The following is a 22,569-nucleotide window of genomic DNA, read 5'->3' on the forward strand; positions in this document are numbered from 1 at the left end:
ACCTACACAGGGTTAGGGGTGCCACCACCCTCCCAAGCCCCCTACACAGGGTTAGCTATGCCACCACCCTCCCAAGCCACCTACACAGGGTTAGCTATGCCACCACCCTCCCAAGCCACCTACACAGGGTTAGGGGTGCCACCAAACTCCCAAGCCACCTACACAGGGTTAGCTATGCCACCACCCTCCCAAGCCGCCTACACAGGGTTAGCTATGCCACCACCCTCCCAAGCCACCTACACAGGGTTAGGGGTGCCACCACCCTCCCAAGCCCCCTACACAGGGTTAGCTATGCCACCACCCTCCCAAGCCACCTACACAGGGTTAGCTATGCCACCACCCTCCCAAGCCACCTACACAGGGTTAGGGGTGCCACCAAACTCCCAAGCCACCTACACAGGGTTAGCTATGCCACCACCCTCCCAAGCCGCCTACACAGGGTTAGCTATGCCACCACCCTCCCAAGCCACCTACACAGGGTTAGGGGTGCCACCACCCTCCCAAGCCACCTACACAGGGTTAGCTATGCCACCACCCTCCCAAGCCACCTACACAGGGTTAGCTATGCCACCACCCTCCCAAGCCCCCTACACAGGGTTAGCTATGCCACCACCCTCCCAAGCCACCTACACAGGGTTAGCTATGCCACCACCCTCCCAAGCCCCCTACACAGGGTTAGGGGTGCCACCACCCTCCCAAGCCCCCTACACAGGGTTAGGGGTGCCACCACCCTCCCAAGCCCCCTACACAGGGTTAGCTATGCCACCACCCTCCCAAGCCCCCTACACAGGGTTAGCTATGCCACCACCCTCCCAAGCCACCTACACAGGGTTAGGGGTGCCACCACCCTCCCAAGTCACCTACACAGGGTTAGGGGTGCCACCACCCTCCCAAGCCCCCTACACAGGGTTAGCTATGCCACCACCCTCCCAAGCCACCTACACAGGGTTAGGGGTGCCACCACCCTCCCAAGCCACCTACACAGGGTTAGGGGTGCCACCACCCTCCCAAGCCCCCTACACAGGGTTAGCTATGCCACCACCCTCCCAAGCCACCTACACAGGGTTAGCTATGCCACCACCCTCCCAAGCCACCTACACAGGGTTAGGGGTGCCACCACCCTCCCAAGCCACCTACACAGGGTTAGCTGTGCCACCACCCTCCCAAGCCCCCTACACAGGGTTAGCTATGCCACCACCTTCCCAAGCCACCTACACAGGGTTAGCTATGCCACCACCCTCCCAAGCCCCCTACACAGGGTTAGCTATGCCACCACCCTCCCAAGCCACCTACACAGGGTTAGGGGTGCCACCACCCTCCCAAGCCACCTACACAGGGTTAGGAGTGCCACCACCCTCCCAAGCCCCCTACACAAACTGATGCAATTTGTACCTTCCATTGGATGAGCAAAAATGGTGGCTTCTCCGTACTTCGCCAGACATCTAGAAGGCCACAGGGCACTAGGACAACACAAGGGTATGAGCCAGATTGTATGGAGACACAGGATACAGTGTAGGAATTCAGTGTTGGCCAATAGATATAGCCCAAAAGGAACATTCTTTCTAGCTCAGGCGATAACTGAGGGGGGCCATCTGGATCTCACCTTGATCTGGAGTGCAGAATGTTAGTGTTTCGCTCCATCTGCTGCCCTTCTTACTACTGGAACCATCTGCCACATAACGGATCTGGAGCTTGTACTCCACATAGGGTTCCAGGTCAGTCAGTTCACAGGAGCCCGGTTCCAGTTTGTTATTGGGAACCTGAGCCAGAGAAATAAGTGAGACACATTGGTAAAAGGTTGGTAGCTGCCATGATCTGTTTAGAGTGACACTGAGCCACCCCCCCTCCCCCACCCCCCATCGGCACTGCTGATAGTGACACTATCCCTCCCTACTGGCACTGCTCATAGTGACACTATCCCTCCCTACTGGCACTGCTCATAGTGACACTATCCCCCCCACCAGCACTGCTCATAGTGACACTATCCCCCCCACCAGCACTGCTCATAGTGACACTATCCCCTCTACTGGCACTGCTCATAGTGACACTATCCCCCCACCGGCCCTGCTCATAGTGACACTATCCCCCCTACTGGCACTGCTCATAGTGACACTATCCCCCCTACTGGCACTGCTCATAGTGACACTATCCCCCCACCGGCCCTGCTCATAGTGACACTATCCCCCCTACTGGCACTGCTCATAGTGACACTATCCCCCCTACTGGCACTGCTCATAGTGACACTATCCCCCCTACTGGCACTGCTCATAGTGACACTATCCCCCCACCGGCCCTGCTCATAGTGACACTATCCCCCCTACTGGCACTGCTCATAGTGACACTATCCCCCCTACTGGCACTGCTCATAGTGACACTATCCCCCCACCGGCCCTGCTCATAGTGACACTATCCCCCCTACTGGCACTGCTCATAGTGACACTATCCCCCCTACTGGCACTGCTCATAGTGACACTATCCCCCCTACTGGCACTGCTCATAGTGACACTATCCCCCCACCGGCCCTGCTCATAGTGACACTATCCCCCCTACTGGCACTGCTCATAGTGACACTATCCCCCCCTACTGGCACTGCTCATAGTGACACTATCCCCTCTACTGGCACTGCTCATAGTGACACTATCCCCCCCTACTGGCACTGCTCATAGTGACACTATCCCCCCTATTGGCACTGCTCATAGTGACACTATCCCCTCCCATCGGCACTGCTTATAGTGACACTATACCCCCTACTGGCACTGGTCATAGTGACACTATCCCCCCCTACTGGCACTGCTCATAGTGACACTATCCCCCCTACTGGCACTGCTCATAGTGACACTATCCCCCCCTACTGGCACTGCTCATAGTGACACTATCCCCCCCTACTGGCACTGCACATAGTGACACTATTCCCCCTACTAGCACTGCTCATAGTGACACTATCCCCCCACCAGCACTGCTCATAGTGACACTATCCCCCCCCCTACTGGCACTGCTCATAGTGACACTATCCCCCCCTACTGGCACTGCTCATAGTGACACTATCCCCCCCTACTGGCACTGCTCATAGTGACACTATCCCCCCCCTACTGGCACTGCTCATAGTGACACTATCCCCCACCGGCCCTGCTCATAGTGACACTATCCCCCCTACTGGCACTGCTCATAGTGACACTATCCCCCCCTACTGGCACTGCTCATAGTGACACTATCCCCTCTACTGGCACTGCTCATAGTGACACTATCCCCCCCTACTGGCACTGCTCATAGTGACACTATCCCCCCTATTGGCACTGCTCATAGTGACACTATCCCCTCCCATCGGCACTGCTTATAGTGACACTATACCCCCTACTGGCACTGGTCATAGTGACACTATCCCCCCCTACTGGCACTGCTCATAGTGACACTATCCCCCCTACTGGCACTGCTCATAGTGACACTATCCCCCCCTACTGGCACTGCTCATAGTGACACTATCCCCCCCGACTGGCACTGCACATAGTGACACTATTCCCCCTACTAGCACTGCTCATAGTGACACTATCCCCCCACCAGCACTGCTCATAGTGACACTATCCCCCCCCCTACTGGCACTGCTCATAGTGACACTATCCCCCCCCCTACTGGCACTGCTCATAGTGACACTATCCCCCCCCTACTGGCACTGCTCATAGTGACACTATTCCCCCTACTAGCACTGCTCATAGTGACACTATCCCCCCCACCAGCACTGCTCATAGTGACACTATCCCCCCTACTGGCACTGCTTAGAGTGACACTATCCCCTCTACTAGCACTGCTCATAGTGACACTATCCCCCCCTACTGGCACTGCTTAGAGTGACACTATCCCCTCTACTAGCACTGCTCATAGTGACACTATCCCCCCCTACTGGCACTGCTTAGAGTGACAATATCCCCTCTACTAGCACTGCTCATAGTGACACTATCCCCCCCTACCGGCACTGCTCATAGTGACACTATCCCCCCCACCAGCACTGCTCATAGTGACACTATCCCCCCCTACTGGCACTGCTTAGAGTGACACTATCCCCCTCTACTGGCACTGCTCATAGTGACACTATCCCCTCTACTAGCACTGCTCATAGTGACACTATCCCCCCCACCAGCATGCTCATAGTGACTCTATCCCCCCCCCCACCAGCACTGCTCATAGTGACACTATCCCCCCCTACTGGCACTGCTCATAGTGACACTATCCCCTCTACTAGCACTGCTCATAGTGACACTATCCCCCCCACCAGCATGCTCATAGTGACTCTATCCCCCCCACCAGCATGCTCATAGTGACTCTATCCCCCCCCCACCAGCACTGCTCATAGTGACACTATCCCCCCCTACTGGCACTGCTCATAGTGACACTATCCCCCCCTACTGGCACTGCTTAGAGTGACACTATCCCCTCTACTAGCACTGCTCATAGTGACACTATCCCCCCCACCAGCATGCTCATAGTGACACTATCCCCCCCTACCGGCACTGCTTAGAGTGACACTATCCCCCCATACTGGCACTGCCTTGAGTAACACTATCCCCCCCTACTGGCACTGCTTAGAGTGACACTCTCCCCCCCTACTGGCACTGCTTAAAGTGACACTATCCCCCCCTACTGGCACTGCTCATAGTGACACTATCCCCCCTACTGGCACTGCTCATAGTGACACTATCCCCCCTACTGACACTGCTTAGAGTGACACTATCCCCCCCTACTGGCACTGCTCATAGTGACACTATCCCCCCTACTGACACTGCTTAGAGTGACACTATCCCCCCCTACTGGCACTGCTCATAGTGACACTATCCCCCCTACTGACACTGCTTAAAGTGACACTATCCCCCCCTACTGGCACTGCTCATAGTGACACTATACCCCCTACTGACACTGCTCATAGTGACACTATCCCCTCTACTGGCACTGCTCATAGTGACACTATCCCCCCCTAGTGGCACTGCTCATAGTGACACTATCCCCCCCTAGTGGCACTGCTCATAGTGACACTATCCCCCCCTAGTGGCACTGCTCATAGTGACACTATCCCCCCCTAGTGGCACTGCTTAGAGTGACCCTCATTTTAATAAAGCAGGAAAGGCACAAGGGCTAAAGTATAAAATTGCCCTTTGTATCTCATTTGTTGGAAGCGCAGCCAAGTTCTAACTCCCCCCTAGAGACACATGGGAGACCCTCCCCCTTCAGAACTGCCACACCTCCCACTGACCGGCTGTCTCACCAGTACAAACCCACCTCCGTCCAGTTGGCGGCTCCCACCATCCGGTACCTCAGTTCCACCTTCTGCTCATCACTCACGTGTTCCTGGTTTCTCCACTTCACCTCTACAATGTTGTCTTCTTCAGACTCAACAGCAGTGATCTCCGGCGGCTCAAGGAGCACTAGGAAACAAGATGGCGGATGAACAATAATTTCAGTAGCTCTCTGGTTGCTAGGGTCAAATTTACCCTGTTGTTGGACTGCAACCCTCAGCAAGAATACCTAGGGTAAGAGTTGTAGTTCAGCAAAGGCTACAGAAGCACAAGCTGAACAGACCCAATGCGCCAGCGGTTCTCCATACCATTCTCTCCATTGACGTCGTACGTGAGGTTCAGTTGCACTTCTTTGCCCCCAGCCGTCAGCCGAAGGTGATATGGGTAAAACTTGACCAGATTTTTCCTGGGTATGAGCAGCCAGTTCTGCCCCACGGGGGCTGTAAAGTTCAGTAGGGAAGGAATAGACAGGTGGCTGAGGGGGAAAAGGGTGAGGTGAGGTTAGGGTAAACATGGTTGAAAATAAGTGGTCATTTTTGGTCACACCCCTTCATCCAGCATAGCCACTCCCAGTTACACCCAGACACCGCCCTGATTCCCCTATACTCTGTACAGGATCCATCCACACCTGGTCTGCCATTCTGGACTTCAAACCAGGGTCTGACTGAGCCCCCCCCCACATCGGGATAGGGGTCCCCTAACATGTGCCCAGGTTACAGCCCCCTGTTGTATCTCCAGAAGAATCCCAGGGCCTAATGTATATGGCCCCCCTAATATAAGCCCCCCTAGATAGATCACCCCCCCCCCCAACAGATTGAGGAGCTGTAACCCAGCAGCAGTACCGGAAATGCCTCTCAGAGCTCTGTGTGTGTGTGCGTCACCTCACGCTTCCCCCCGTGCAACAGATACAGGATGTGGTCGGCCCTACACGCCCTGTGGCTGCTCATGTTCTCATTCAGCGTTATATTTAATTGCATAAGAGATTGCAAGCTCCTATGGGGACACACCTCCAAATAATACCCCCAGTTCTGATTTATGAAGAAAAAATCCCACTTAGAGACAGTAAAGGGAGCATAATAGCATTTAGTAAGAGGGGGGTTGAACATAACCGAGTATAGTAAGGGGGCGTGTCTGAGTATAACAGAGTATAGTAAGGGGGCGTGTCTGAGTATAATCGAGTATAGTATGAGGGCGTGTCTGAGTATAACAGAGTATAGTATGAGGGCGTGTCTGAGTATAACCGAGTATAGTAAGGGGGCGTGTCTGAGTATAATCGAGTATAGTAAGGGGGTGTGTCTGAGTACACCCGAGTATAGTAAGGGGGCGTGTCTGAGTATAACAGAGTATAGTAAGGGGGCGTGTCTGAGTATAATCGAGTATAGTATGAGGGCGTGTCTGAGTATAACAGAGTATAGTATGAGGGCGTGTCTGAGTATAACCGAGTATAGTAAGGGGGCGTGTCTGAGTATAATCGAGTATAGTAAGGGGGTGTGTCTGAGTATACCCGAGTATAGTAAGGGGGCGTGTCTGAGTATAACCGAGTATAGTATGAGGGCGTGTCTGAGTATAACCGAGTATAGTAAGGGGGCATGGCTGAGTATAACCGAGTATAGTAAGGGGGCGTGTCTGAGTATAACAGAGTATAGTAAGGGGGCGTGTCTGAGTATAATCGAGTATAGTATGAGGGCGTGTCTGAGTATAACAGAGTATAGTATGAGGGCGTGTCTGAGTTTAACCGAGTATAGTAAGGGGGCATGGCTGAGTATAACCGAGTATAGTAAGGGGGCGTGTCTGAGTATAACCGAGTATAGTAAGGGGGCGTGTCTGAGTATAACCGAGTATAGTAAGGGGGCGTGTCTGAGTATAATCGAGTATAGTAAGGAGGTGTGTCTGAGTATAACCGAGTATAGTAAGGGGGCGTGTCTGAGTATAATCGAGTATAGTAAGGGGGCGTGTCTGAGTATAACCGAGTATAGTAACAGGGCGTGTCTGAGTATAACAGAGTATAGTAAGGGGACGTGTCTGAGTATAACCGAGTATAGTAAGGGGGCGTGTCTGAGTATAATCGAGTATAGTAAGGGGGCGTGTCTGAGTATAATCGAGTATAGTAAGGGGGCGTGTCTGAGTATAACCAAGTATAGTAAGGGGGTGTGTCTGAGTATAACCGAGTATAGTAACAGGGCGTGTCTGAGTATAACAGAGTATAGTAAGGGGGCGTGTCTGAGTATAACAGAGTATAGTAAGGGGACGTGTCTGAGTATAACCGAGTATAGTAAGGGGGCGTGTCTGAGTATAATCGAGTATAGTAAGGGGGCGTGTCTGAGTATAACAGAGTATAGTAAGGGGGGTGTCTGAGTATAACCGAGTATAGTAAGGGGGCGTGTCAGAGTATAACAGAGTATAGTAAGGGGGCGTGTCTGAGTATAACAGAGTATAGTATGAGGGCGTGTCTGAGTATAACCGAGTATAGTAAGGGGGCGTGTCTGAGTATAACAGAGTATAGTAAGGGGGCGTGTCTGAGTATAACAGAGTATAGTAAGCGGGCGTGTCTGAGTATAACCGAATATAGTAAGGGGGCGTGTCTGAGTATAACCAAGTATAGTAAGGGGGTGTGTCTGAGTATAACGGAGTATAGTAAGGGGGGGTGTCTGAGTATAACAGAGTATAGTAAGGGGGGGTGTCTGAGTATAACAGAGTATAGTAAGGGGGGGTGTCTGAGTATAACAGAGTATAGTAAGGGGGGGTGTCTGAGTATAACAGAGTATAGTAAGGGGGGGTGTCTGAGTATAACAGAGTATAGTAAGGGGGGGTGTCTGAGTATAACAGAGTATAGTAAGGGGGTGTGTCTGAGTATAACAGAGTATAGTAAGGGGGCGTGTCTGAGTATAACCAAGTATAGTAAGGGGGTGTGTCTGAGTATAACGGAGTATAGTAAGGGGGTGTGTCTGAGTATAACAGAGTATAGTAAGGGGGCGTGTCTGAGTATAACCAAGTATAGTAAGGGGGTGTGTCTGAGTATAACAGAGTATAGTAAGGGGGTGTGTCTGAGTATAACAGAGTATAGTAAGGGGGTGTGTCTGAGTATAACAGAGTATAGTAAGGGGGTGTGTCTGAGTATAACAGAGTATAGTAAGGGGGTGTGTCTGAGTATAACAGAGTATAGTAAGGGGGTGTGTCTGAGTATAACAGAGTATAGTAAGGGGGGGTGTCTGAGTATAACAGAGTATAGTAAGGGGGTGTGTCTGAGTATAACAGAGTATAGTAAGGGGGGTGTCTGAGTATAACAGAGTATAGTAAGGGGGTGTGTCTGAGTATAACAGAGTATAGTAAGGGGGGGGTATCTGAGTATAACAGAGTATAGTAAGGGGGGGTGTCTGAGTATAACAGAGTATAGTAAGGGGGGGGTATCTGAGTATAACAGAGTATAGTAAGGGGGTGTGTCTGAGTATAACAGAGTATAGTAAGGGGGTGTGTCTGAGTATAACAGAGTATAGTAAGGGGGTGTGTCTGAGTATAACAGAGTATAGTAAGGGGGGGTGTCTGAGTATAACAGAGTATAGTAAGGGGGGGTGTCTGAGTATAACAGGATATAGTGGCTGGAGTCGCACACATAATATTTACACTTGGATAATGAGACTTTGTGATGTTGTTGGCCGTGTCTTGGTTTTGCTGTCTCCGTGTCTGTCTCCGTGTCTGTCTCTGTGTCTGTCTCTGTGTCTGTCTCCGTGCCTGTCTCCGTGCCTGTCTCCGTGTCTGTCTCCGTGCCTGTCTCTGTGTCTGTCTCCGTGTCTGTCTCTGTGTCTGTCTCCGTGCCTGTCTCTGTGTCTGTCTCCGTGCCTGTCTCTGTGTCTGTCTCCGTGCCTGTCTCTGTGTCTGTCTCTGTGTCTGTCTCCGTGTCTGTCTCTGTGTCTGTCTCCGTGCCTGTCTCCGTGCCTGTCTCTGTGTCTGTCTCTGTGTCTGTCTCTGTGTCTGTCTCTGTGTCTGTGTCTGTCTCCGTGCCTGTCTCTGTGTCTGTCTCCGTGTCTGTCTCTGTGTCTGTGTCTGTCTCCGTGCCTGTCTCTGTGTCTGTCTCTGTGTCTGTGTCTGTCTCCGTGCCTGTCTCTGTGTCTGTCTCCGTGTCTGTCTCTGTGCCACCGGTGCTTTGTCTCTTGTTTGCTCTCACATATTTCCAGATTTCCCTCCTTTGTTACGGGCTGCAGCCCATGAGGCGTCATCAAAACACCGGCCATCCCTCCAAGTCATTTCCCTTTGGCAGCAACTGGAAGCGCCGTCACTGCCCACAACATGTGACTGGTGCAACTTAAAGGCAAACTACACCCCCAGAATGAATACGTAACCAACAGATAGTTTATATCATATTAAGTGGCCTATTAAATAATCTCCCCAAACTGGAATATATATATCAGTAAATATTGCCCTTTTACATCCTTTCCCTTGAGCCGCCATTTTGTGATGGGCTGTGTGCTCCCTCAGAGATCAGCTGACAGGAAGTGATGCAGCTCTAACTGTAACAGGAAGTAGTGTGGGAGCAAACGGCAGAACTCTGCCCATTCATTGGCTGATGGGGCCTAGCATGTATGTGTTCCTTGGCTTGTTTGTGTGCACTGTGACTCCTATGATCCCAGGGGGCGGCCCTTAGTACTTAAAATGGCAGTTTCCTATTTAGGATTACCCAATGGCACATACTAGTTAAAAAGTATATTTGTATGAAAATGGTTTATTTAGATGAAGCAGGTTTTACATATGAGCTGTTTATGCAATATATTTTTATAGAGACCTAGATTGTTATAGTTTCCCTTTAAAGTAGCAACTGATGTGTGAGTGCAGGGTGAGTAAATGGTTAGCTCTGGGGCACGCAGGGAATATAACCCCCCCACAAACAACTGTACTTTATACACATCAGTGACCTTATATGTGTTATTTGGCGAAAAGGCATCCAACTTTTCCCCTATAACTCTCTATTGTGTCTGCCATTACATCTACTTCATGGGGAGTATATAGATTGTAAGCTCTATGGGGCAAGAACCATCATCCTCTTGTCTCTTTGATTCTTAACTTATTGCAACTGTATCTTGTATTTATTGTTATACTTTGTATTATCTATTATTATCTTAATAACCCCCTGTTTGTATTAATCTGTTGTTCTACTGTACAGTGTTGTGTACATAAGTAGCATTTTATAAATAAAGATATACATACATACATACACAGGTAACCTGCCCAAAACCCACAGGTACCAAATACACTGTAACCTGGCGCTGCGGTTGCACCCATGGCACCGCCCCCCCTCCCTCCTTTCTCTGTGGTAGCTGTTATTTTATTAGAAGAATTCTTAGGCGCCTACAAACCAAGGAGATGCCCTGAGGGTGAAATAATGTGGAGTGTGGTTGGCAGTCAGTGGAAAAGCGGCAGGCACGGTGACGGGCCGGTTCTGTTAAAAAATAGTTATTCTTTCCAGCACTAGGGACCCAGCACCTATTTGAGGTTGGACATGGGATTTGATCCTGGTTTTGTGGTGCATTAGAGCCATTCATTTGGGGGATTTGGGAGATTTCATTTAGCTGAGCACTGCAAAAGGAAAGCACTGCCCCCTGGTGAGCAAACTAAAGAATAACAAGCCCTATGTGTGTTTCTTTTTAAGTTTGCCCATCAATTTCTTTAGGTGGTTTTATTCTCTTTTTATTGTTTTATGTTATTTCTCTTCACTTTTTTTAAAATCTGAAATGTTGAAATGTACTGAGCACCATACAGAGTTGGACTGGTCCACTGGGATAATGGGAGAAACCACTGGTGCGGGTGCCAATGGTATAGGTCAGTTGGGGCTGGGGTCCCTTAAGCGCAGGTCCTTTAATGGGCCCAAAGGTCCCCAGTCCGACACTGACCCATAGGCACTTGTACCTGTCCAGGTGAAAATCTGTTCCAGGGACAGTCTATGCTGAGTTTAAAAAGGGGCTGGGCTAGTGGAAAGTGGGTGGAGTTGTGGATGGACCATTGCATTGTTTGGACAGATCTTGGCACATTAACAGATTATGCAACCATGAAAGTAACAACCAATGAGTTCTTCGCTTTTACTGGTTTATTATAAAGGAAGGACGGCGCCGGGTTGGTTAATGTAGGAAACTGACAAATAGCAAATTTGCACCCTGTGCTATTCAATAGGTTAAACCAGATCACCGGTATGATAATATGGGATATCATCACCTAATGATCTGTGCAACTTTGCAACTAATAGCAAGAAACCACAGGAGGAAGCCATAAGCCTCTGTATGACCTACATAGTGTTTAACAAGCTCAGCACAGGTTTGGGTTTGTATTAAAGGCCAAATAAAGTATTTAGCACATATATAGTTAATTGAGTTGGCTTCATACAGAGGAGTTATTCCCACACATTCTGTGGCTGCTTCCATTCCAGTTGACTTGGTACAGTTTGAGTTACAGCCATTGTAATCTTCTGATTGGCTCTAACCCTTTTAGTTAAAGATTAGACTAGTTGCCCTTACCCGCCCTAACTGGCAACATAAATCAGAACACACACAAATAGTAACTTACCTATCCGGGCAGTCAGTTTGGCTGCTTCCAAGCCCACAGCTTTGCCTAAAAAAAACAAGATGTTGATATCTGCTTTATAGAGTTCAAAACAATGAAAGTGCCTCACCCTGAGTTGCTAAGGTCTTGCACTCCCAGGAACCAAGCAGCCAAACCATGGTCTCCTTACAATATGAAGGTCCTAACCGTGCCCTACCCCAAGCACCCAAACCATGGTCTCCTTACAAACTGAAGGTCCTAACCATGCCCTACCCCAAGCACCCAAACCATGGTCTCCTTACAAACTGAAGGCCCTAACCGTGCCCTACCCCAAGCACCCAAACCATGGTCTCCTTACAAACTGAAGGTCCTAACCGTGCCCTACCCCAAGCACCCAAACCTTGGTCTCCTTACAAACTGAAGGTTCTAACCGTGCCCTACCCCAAGCACCCAAACCATGGTCTCCTTACAAACTGAAGGTCCTAACCGTGCCCTACCCCAAGCAGCCAAACCATGGTCTCCTTACAAACTGAAGGCCCTAACCGTGCCCTACCCCAAGCACCCAAACCATGGTCTCCTTACAAACTGAAGGTTCTAACCGTGCCCTACCCCAAGCACCCAAACCATGGTCTCCTTACAAACTGAAGGTCCTAACCGTGCCCTACCCCAAGCACCCAAACCATGGTCTCCTTACAAACTGAAGGTCCTAACCGTGCCCTACCCCAAGCACCCAAACCATGGTCTCCTTACAAACTGAAGGTCCTAACCGTGCCCTACCCCAAGCACTCAGACCATGGTCTCCTTACAAACTGAAGGTCCTAACCGTGCCCTACCCCAAGCACCCAAACCATGGTCTCCTTACAAACTGAAGGTCCTAACCGTGCCCTACCCCAAGCACCCAAACCATGGTCTCCTTACAAACTGAAGGTTCTAACCGTGCTCTACCCCAAGCACCCAAACCATGGTCTCCTTACAAACTGAAGGTTCTAACCGTGCCCTACCCCAAGCACTCAAACCATGGTCTCCTTACAAACTGAAGGTCCTAACCGTGCCCTACCCCAAGCACCCAAACCATGGTCTCCTTACAAACTGAAGGTCCTAACCGTGCCCTACCCCAAGCACCCAAACCATGGTCTCCTTACAAACTGAAGGTCCTAACCGTGCCCTACCCCAAGCACCCAAACTATGGTCTCCTTACAAACTGAAGATCCTAACCGTGCCCTACCCCAAGCACTCAAACCATGGTCTCCTTACAAACTGAAGATCCTAACCGTGCCCTACCCCAAGCACCCAGTAATGCCATTCACTGCTGGCGGAGACTACAGATATGCACTCCCAGCTACTGAAGGCACAATAAGTGCATTCTCAGAAATGCCCAGACCTTTACTACCTGCAACTGGTGATCCAGCCCCCTGCAATCGCAGCCAGAGCAAGCAGGACCCTTGAAATTACAGTTTGTAGAAGCCTAAATAATGTACTCCCAGCAAAACCAAGCCCAGTCCCTCCTAGAGTCAGCTCATTGTGCACTTTGAGCATATGAAAGCCCCACCCCTGCACTTCCAACAAGTGAAAGCCCCACCCCTGCACTTCCAACAAGTGAAAGCCCCACCCCTGCACTTCCAAAAAGTAAAAGCCCCACCCCTGCAATTCCAACAAGTAAAAGCCCCACTCCTGCACCTCCAACAAGTGAAAGCCCAACCCCTGCACTTCCAACAAGTGAAAGCCCCACCTCTGCACCTCCAACAAGTGAAAGCCCCACCCCTGCACTTCCAACAAGTGAAAGCCCCACCCCTGCACTTCCAACAAGTAAAAGCCCCACCTCTGCACCTCCAACAAGTGAAAGCCCCACCCCTACACTTCCAACAAGTGAAAGCCCCACCCCTGCACTTCCAACAAGTAAAAGCCCCACCCCTGCACTTCCAACAAGTAAAAGCTCCACCCCTGCACTTCCAACAAGTAAAAGCCCCACCCCTGCACTTCCAACAAGTGAAAGCTCCACCTCTGCACTTCCAACAAGTAAAAGCCCCACCCCTGCACTTCCAACAAGTAAAAGCTCCACCCCTGCACTTCCAACAAGTGAAAGCCCCACCCCTGCACTTCCAACAAGTGAAAGCCCCACTCCTGCACTTCCAACAAGTAAAAGCCCCATCCCTGCACTTCCAACAAGTAAAAGCCCCACCCCTGCACTTCCAACAAGTAAAAGCCCCACCCCTGCACTTCCAACAAGTAGAAGCTCCACCCCTGCACTTCCAACAAGTAAAAGCCCCACCCCTGCACTTCCAACAAGTAGAAGCTCCAGTGCCGGTCAGGTCAGAGTCCTATTTGCTTGTGAGCGTAAGTAGATCTATAGATATACAATGCTTGGGTGTATATACATAAATATATAGATATTCCACACGTACTTTTTCAGGCGCAGCACGTACAGGGTGTGCTCCGTGTGGGACTGACTCTCCCAGCTGCAGTTTAAATTGTGCTTTAGTCCTTGGATGTGGCAGCAGAGTCTGCAAATGTCACCAGTCCCTGGAAAATAGAATAAAAGCATGTGCCACCTTCATGGGACCTCCAGAGCCACCAAGCCCCAAACTTGCCCAAACCCCGGCCCCCTCAGCAGCTGGATCATTCTGGGAACAACCAACCTGGGCAGGGGGGTTCTGACAGCTCTGGCTGAATACTCACCTCTAGACCCTGAGGAAATCAGAAGGACGAGGGCGAGGAATTTGTAGGTTAAGATCTTAATCCGATGCCAGAATGATATCCCATCATGCACCTGTAATTGGCACACACTTGGGTTACAAGGAATTCTACTATATATATATATTTACCAGGATTGAACTTCAGTCCACTCCCTATTCGCTCCTGGACACCCTATAGCACACCTCCCATAAGGCAATTCTCCCTGACATGGCCGCCCCATTCCCACCTACCTTGTATCATCGCCCCCCCCCCCCCCCCCCCGCCATTGCCTGCCCCCCCATTCAAGATCAGCTGGTACCACAATGGTGGCAACCCTACACACAGCTGGCCAAACTGGACAATACATGCACAGTTATCTTTACAGTAGCAGCTCCAATGAGCTGAGCAAGATGGCGGCAGAGGAAATGGACCCTCATACCCTGTGCTCTAATAGGTATCAGTGTGTCGGACATACCTGCATTTCCATAGGCCTGGATCAGGGGTGGGCGGAGAATGCTCCAAAAAGGAAGTTGTAAATGTCCCTTATAGGAATTTCCAACATTTCCACTAGCAAGACATATTCCAGTTATGTACCCATCCAGTATTTCCAGGTTCTCTATGGTAGAAGTGGTGGAGGTCCTCCAACTCTATGATACTTCCTCTTACTTTCTGTATGTATATGTCCCCAATTCAGGAATGAAATGTTACTGTGCCTTCCAGAATGCTGCTCTCAGCATGTAACTGTGTTCAGCATCGCCATGGATACAGGCTGCATTGTAGCGTCGCTCATTGCGTGTTGAGAGCAGTTCTAGTACAGAGAGGAAGAGGGAAGCACATCATTGTCGGAAACAGGGATTAATGGATTTGATCTTCAGGCAGGATATTCATTGGGCAGGATAGAAGTTTCATTCCAAGTGATACCCCTGCTGGGAAGAACGAGAAAATGTAACGCTGGGGATCTCATTTACTTTATTAAAGCATTCCTGTGATTTGAGTAGTTCTGTTAGAAGGGGTACATAGTAACTACTGAAAATAATGTACCCCCTACTGTAAATGATAAGGATATTAGCAGTCACTGAGGGGTTCTGTGCCCATATAAAGGCACAAGGCTGCAGGCTGAGTTATACAGGGAACTCTGAGTATCACTCATGTATTATAAGGGATAATGTACCCCCTACTGTAAATGATAAGGATATTAGCAGTCACTGAGGGGTTCTGTGCCCATATAAAGGCACAAGGCTGCAGGCTGAGTTATACAGGGAACTCTGAGTATCACTCATGTATTATAAGGGATAATGTACCCCCTACTGTAAATGATAAGGATATTAGCAGTCACTGAGGGGTTCTGTGCCCATATAAAGGCACAAGGCTGCAGGCTGAATTATACAGGGAACTCTGAGTATCACTCATGTATTATAAGGGATAATGTACCCCCTACTGTAAATGATAAGGATATTAGCAGTCACTGAGGGGTTCTGTGCCCCCCATATAAAGGCACAAGGCTGCAGGCTGAGTTATACAGGGAACTCTGAGTATCACTCATGTATTATAAGGGATAATGTACCCCCTACTGTAAATGATAAGGATATTAGCAGTCACTGAGGGGTTCTGTGCCCATATAAAGGCACAAGGCTGCAGGCTGAGTTATACAGGGAACTCTGAGTATCACTCATGTATTATAAGGGATAATGTACCCCCTACTGTAAATGATAAGGATATTAGCAGTCACTGAGGGGTTCTGTGCCCATATAAAGGCACAAGGCTGCAGGCTGAGTTATACAGGGAACTCTGAGTATCACTCATGTATTATAAGGGATAATGTACCCCCTACTGTAAATGATAAGGATATTAGCAGTCACTGAGGGGTTCTGTGCCCATATAAAGGCACAAGGCTGCAGGCTGAGTTATACAGGGAACTCTGAGTATCACTCATGTATTATACGGGATAATGTACCCCCTACTGTAAATGATAAGGATATTAGCAGTCACTGAGGGGTTCTGTGCCCATATAAAGGCACAAGGCTGCAGGCTGAGTTATACAGGGAACTCTGGGTATCACTCATGTATTATAAGGGATAATGTACCCCCTACTGTAAATGATAAGGATATTAGCAGTCACTGAGGGGTTCTGTGCCCCCCATATAAAGGCACAAGGCTGCAGGCTGAGTTATACAGGGAACTCTGAGTATCGCTCATGTATTATAAAGGATAATGTACCCCCTACTGTAAATGATAAGGATAGTGGAAGTCACTGGGGGGTTCTGTGACACTTTCATCAACACTGGACAGATTTGCACCTGTGCAATTAGCCTTGGCAACGAATCAGATGTTTGCTTTCATTGTTCTACTTGCAGCTGGTAAAGAACAGCTAATCCCTGATTGGTTGCAATGAGCCTACTGCCCAGGTGCAAATTTGCCCATTGTTTCATAAGAAATAATATTTCTACCTGATATAAATGTGTGCAAAGTCGATCAGTAGGGGGCGCACTTACATGACTGAATTGCATGAAAACCTTTTTGGGCTCATACAGCACAGTTCCCAGTTGCGTTTGCTCTCGCTACCAGCCAGGCAGCCTCTGGAAATGAAACCTAAAGGGGAAGTCTGCCTCCTGTCCAACGTTTAGTAAGAAGTGATCCCTGCCATTCTGGGGCAATCACCAGTTTCTCTTCACTTATACAACATGCTATTGGCTTAGCCAATTCTTTCCTAGGCCTCCTATTGTATTATAATTCTATTATGATAAATCAGAAGGGGTGTGGTGTAGCGCTAACGGGGCGTCACCGCATCTCCGCACTGAGTTGCGCCACACACACACGGAGGTAGAATAAATGTTACAAAATGACAGCAGCCCAAATGTCCGTCCTCAAGTCATCGATGGGGTCCTAGCCAGTCAAACGGGGCTGCAAATGGAACTCCCGTAGCAAGCGAGGCTCCCCTATATTCTCTTATCCTGCACAGAGAGAGGCCATAAAACTATGGCAGCATAGGGATTCCCCTGTACTAAGCACAATTCAGCAGGAACAGCCCCCTAAGTTTGCTCATAGCCTGTACAGAGAGATACCATAAAACTATGGCAGCATAGGGATCCCCCTGTACTAAGCACAATTCAGCAGGAACAGCCCCCTAAGTTTGCTCGTAGCCTGTACAGAGAGATACCATAAAACTATGGCACATAGGGATTCCCCTGTACTAAGCACAATTCAGTAGGAACAGCCCCCTAAGTTTGCTCATAGCCTGTACAGAGAGATACCATAAAACTATGGCAGCATAGGGATCCCCCTGTACTAAGCACAATTCAGCAGGAACAGCCCCCTAAGTTTGCTCATAGCCTGTACAGAGAGAGACCATAAAACTATGGCACATAGGGATTCCCCTGTACTAAGCACAATTCAGCAGGAACAGCCCCCTAAGTTTGCTCATAGCCTGCACAGAGAGAGACCATAAAACTATGGCAGCATAGGGATTCCCCTGTACTAAGCACAATTCAGCAGGAGCAGCCCCCTAAGTTTGCTCATAGCCTGTACAGAGAGAGACCATAAAACTATGGCACATAGGGATTCCCCTGTACTAAGCACAATTCAGCAGGAACAGCCCCCTAAGTTTGCTCATAGCCTGTACAGAGAGATACCATAAAACTATGGCACATAGGGATTCCCCTGTACTAAGCACAATTCAGCAGGAACAGCCCCCTAAGTTTGCTCATAGCCTGTACAGAGAGATACCATAACACTATGCTGCGTGTAGCACCTCCCTTAAGAGCCTGAGCTGTAACACTCTATTCCTATGGCTGCCGCTCTCGCTCACTGGGCTGGATGTCCAGTGCATTGTGGGATATACATGCCTTACCTGCGTGCAGGGCAGCGTTAGTCCTGTGCAAGTCCTGCGGGGACTGATTCACTCAGTTACTGTCTCTCTGCCCCTCTCTTTCTCTACCGCCCCCTCTCTCTCTTACACTTTACTTCCTGTTCCGTGTGCAGACTGTCACTCTCTTGCACTTCTCTCTCTCATGTTTTCTCCTTTCCAATTTACTTACTTTGTCTATGACTCTCTCTCATCAACTACCCCTCGCCCTGCTTGTCTCTCTCTCCTGCTGCCCCTCTCGGTGTATCTGCACGAAATCAGGGGTTTCCCTACAAATCAATAAGCAAAACCCTGTAACTCTGCCCCCTCTGCACTGTATATTGTACATTCCGAACAGAGACAGTCTGTGCCAAATCAGAGTCATCCCCCCCTCATTCCATGACTTCATTCCCGATTCATTTCCCAATTATTGCACAATGATATGTATTGTTGGCTTCTGACTCAGAGCAGCACAAACATCCTCGGCCACTGCTACTATAGGCACCATCTCTCCCTACTATACCTGCTATCCCACAGCCCCAGTCCCTTCCCAGAGGCTATTATCCCCCCACTGCTACTATAGGCACCATCTCTCCCTACTATACCTGCTATCCCACAGCCCCAGTCCCTTCCCAGAGGCTATTATCCCCCCACTGCTACTATAGGCGCCATCTCTCCCTACTATACCTGCTATCCCACAGCCCCAGTCCCTTCCCAGAGGCTATTATCCCCCCACTGCTACTATAGGCACCATCTCTCCCTACTATACCTGCTATCCCACAGCCACAGTCCCTTCCCAGAGGCTATTATCCCCCCACTGCTACTATAGGCACCATCTCTCCCTACTATACCTGCTATCCCACAGCCCCAGTCCCTTCCCAGAGGCTATTATCCCATTGCTACTATAGGCACCATCTCTCCCTACTATACCTGCTATCCCACAGCCCCAGTCCCTTCCCAGAGGCTATTATCCCACTGCTACTATAGGCACCATCTCTCCCTACTATACCTGCTATCCCACAGCCCCAGTCCCTTCCCAGAGGCTATTATCCCCCCCACTGCTACTATAGGCACAATCTCTCCCTACTATACCTGCTATCCCACAGCCCCAGTCCCTTCCCAGAGGCTATTATCCCCCCACTGCTACTATAGGCACAATCTCTCCCTACTATACCTGCTATCCCACAGCCCCAGTCCCTTCCCAGAGGCTATTATCCCCCCACTGCTACTATAGGCACCATCTCTCCCTACTATACCTGCTATCCCACAGCCCCAGTCCCTTCCCAGAGGCTATTATCCCACTGCTACTATAGGCACAATCTCTCCCTACTATACCTGCTATCCCACAGCCCCAGTCCCTTCCCAGAGGCTATTATCCCCCCCACTGCTACTATAGGCGCCATCTCTCCCTACTATACCTGCTATCCCACAGCCCCAGTCCCTTCCCAGAGGCTATTATCCCCCCACTGCTACTATAGGCACCATCTCTCCCTACTATACCTGCTATCCCACAGCCCCAGTCCCTTCCCAGAGGCTATTATCCCCCCACTGCTACTATAGGCACCATCTCTCCCTACTATACCTGCTATCCCACAGCCCCAGTTCCTTCCCAGAGGCTATTATCCCCCCACTGCTACTATAGGCACCATCTCTCCCTACTATACCTGCTATCCTACAGCCCCAGTCCCTTCCCAGAGGCTATTATCCCTCCACTGCTACTATAGGCACCATCTCTCCCTACTATACCTGCTATCCCACAGCCCCAGTCCCTTCCCAGAGGCTATTATCCCCCCACTGCTACTATAGGCACCATCTCTCCCTACTATACCTGCTATCCCACAGCCCCAGTCCCTTCCCAGAGGCTATTATCCCCCCACTGCTACTATAGGCACCATCTCTCCCTACTATACCTGCTATCCCACAGCCCCAGTCCCTTCCCAGAGGCTATTATCCCCCCACTGCTACTATAGGCACCATCTCTCCCTACTATACCTGCTATCCCACAGCCCCAGTTCCTTCCCAGAGGCTATTATCCCCCCCACTGCTACTATAGGCGCCATCTCTCCCTACTATACCTGCTATCCCACAGCCCCAGTCCCTTCCCAGAGGCTATTATCCCCCCACTGCTACTATAGGCACCATCTCTCCCTACTATACCTGCTATCCCACAGCCCCAGTCCCTTCCCAGAGGCTATTATCCCCCCACTGCTACTATAGGCACCATCTCTCCCTACTATACCTGCTATCCCACAGCCCCAGTCCCTTCCCAGAGGCTATTATCCCATTGCTACTATAGGCACCATCTCTCCCTACTATACCTGCTATCCCACAGCCCCAGTCCCTTCCCAGAGGCTATTATCCCACTGCTTACTATAGGCACCATCTCTCCCTACTATACCTGCTATCCCACAGCCCCAGTCCCTTCCCAGAGGCTATTATCCCCCCACTGCTACTATAGGCACAATCTCTCCCTACTATACCTGCTATCCCACAGCCCCAGTCCCTTCCCAGAGGCTATTATCCCCCCACTGCTACTATAGGCACAATCTCTCCCTACTATACCTGCTATCCCACAGCCCCAGTCCCTTCCCAGAGGCTATTATCCCCCCACTGCTACTATAGGCACCATCTCTCCCTACTATACCTGCTATCCCACAGCCCCAGTCCCTTCCCAGAGGCTATTATCCCACTGCTACTATAGGCACAATCTCTCCCTACTATACCTGCTATCCCACAGCCCCAGTCCCTTCCCAGAGGCTATTATCCCCCCCACTGCTACTATAGGCGCCATCTCTCCCTACTATACCTGCTATCCCACAGCCCCAGTCCCTTCCCAGAGGCTATTATCCCCCCACTGCTACTATAGGCACCATCTCTCCCTACTATACCTGCTATCCCACAGCCCCAGTCCCTTCCCAGAGGCTATTATCCCCCCACTGCTACTATAGGCACCATCTCTCCCTACTATACCTGCTATCCCACAGCCCCAGTTCCTTCCCAGAGGCTATTATCCCCCCACTGCTACTATAGGCACCATCTCTCCCTACTATACCTGCTATCCTACAGCCCCAGTCCCTTCCCAGAGGCTATTATCCCTCCACTGCTACTATAGGCACCATCTCTCCCTACTATACCTGCTATCCACAGCCCCAGTCCCTTCCCAGAGGCTATTATCCCCCCACTGCTACTATAGGCACCATCTCTCCCTACTATACCTGCTATCCCACAGCCCCAGTCCCTTCCCAGAGGCTATTATCCCCCCACTGCTACTATAGGCACCATCTCTCCCTACTATACCTGCTATCCCACAGCCCCAGTCCCTTCCCAGAGGCTATTATCCCCCCACTGCTACTATAGGCACCATCTCTCCCTACTATACCTGCTATCCCACAGCCCCAGTCCCTTCCCAGAGGCTATTATCCCCCCCACTGCTACTATAGGCGCCATCTCTCCCTACTATACCTGCTATCCCACAGCCCCAGTCCCTTCCCAGAGGCTATTATCCCCCCACTGCTACTATAGGCACCATCTCTCCCTACTATACCTGCTATCCCACAGCCCCAGTCCCTTCCCAGAGGCTATTATCCCCCCACTGCTACTATAGGCACCATCTCTCCCTACTATACCTGCTATCCCACAGCCCCAGTTCCTTCCCAGAGGCTATTATCCCCCCACTGCTACTATAGGCACCATCTCTCCCTACTATACCTGCTATCCTACAGCCCCAGTCCCTTCCCAGAGGCTATTATCCCTCCACTGCTACTATAGGCACCATCTCTCCCTACTATACCTGCTATCCCACAGCCCCAGTCCCTTCCCAGAGGCTATTATCCCCCCACTGCTACTATAGGCACCATCTCTCCCTACTATACCTGCTATCCCACAGCCCCAGTCCCTTCCCAGAGGCTATTATCCCCCCACTGCTACTATAGGCACCATCTCTCCCTACTATACCTGCTATCCTACAGCCCCAGTCCCTTCCCAGAGGCTATTATCCCCCCACTGCTACTATAGGCGCCATCTCTCCCTACTATACCTGCTATCCCACAGCCCCAGTCCCTTCCCAGAGGCTATTATCCCCCCACTGCTACTATAGGCACCATCTCTCCCTACTATACCTGCTATCCCACAGCCCCAGTCCCTTCCCAGAGGCTATTATCCCCCCACTGCTACTATAGGCACCATCTCTCCCTACTATACCTGCTATCCCACAGCCCCAGTTCCTTCCCAGAGGCTATTATCCCCCCC

The 22,569-nt window shown here is 50.4% G+C and overlaps 1 protein-coding gene across 5 annotated transcripts in view; it reads right to left on the bottom strand.

Moving 5' to 3' along the window:
- il27ra (interleukin 27 receptor subunit alpha) overlaps positions 1-22,569 on the bottom strand; it is a 46,128-nt gene that overhangs the window by 5,960 nt on the left and 17,599 nt on the right. Inside the window, exons 1-9 of one of the 5 annotated variants that reach the window (XM_031899462.1) lie at positions 18,515-18,670; positions 14,956-15,406; positions 14,484-14,574; positions 14,210-14,327; positions 11,832-11,876; positions 5,591-5,757; positions 5,266-5,411; positions 1,604-1,760; positions 1,393-1,460 (exon numbers count right to left, since the gene is read on the bottom strand). In XM_031899462.1, coding sequence (XP_031755322.1) covers positions 1,393-1,460; positions 1,604-1,760; positions 5,266-5,411; positions 5,591-5,757; positions 11,832-11,876; positions 14,210-14,327; positions 14,484-14,574; positions 14,956-14,967 — 804 coding nt within the window. In that variant the 5' untranslated portion in view covers positions 14,968-15,406; positions 18,515-18,670. Of the gene's footprint in view, positions 1-1,392; positions 1,461-1,603; positions 1,761-5,265; positions 5,412-5,590; positions 5,758-11,831; positions 11,877-14,209; positions 14,328-14,483; positions 14,575-14,955; positions 15,407-18,327; positions 18,671-22,569 lie in introns of those variants that run through there. The other 4 variants (XM_031899463.1, XM_031899460.1, XM_031899459.1 and 1 more) reach the window with 4 other exon arrangements.

Source organism: Xenopus tropicalis, chromosome 3 (assembly GCF_000004195.4).
Source record: "Xenopus tropicalis strain Nigerian chromosome 3, UCB_Xtro_10.0, whole genome shotgun sequence".
Classification (NCBI taxonomy): domain Eukaryota; kingdom Metazoa; phylum Chordata; class Amphibia; order Anura; family Pipidae; genus Xenopus; species Xenopus tropicalis.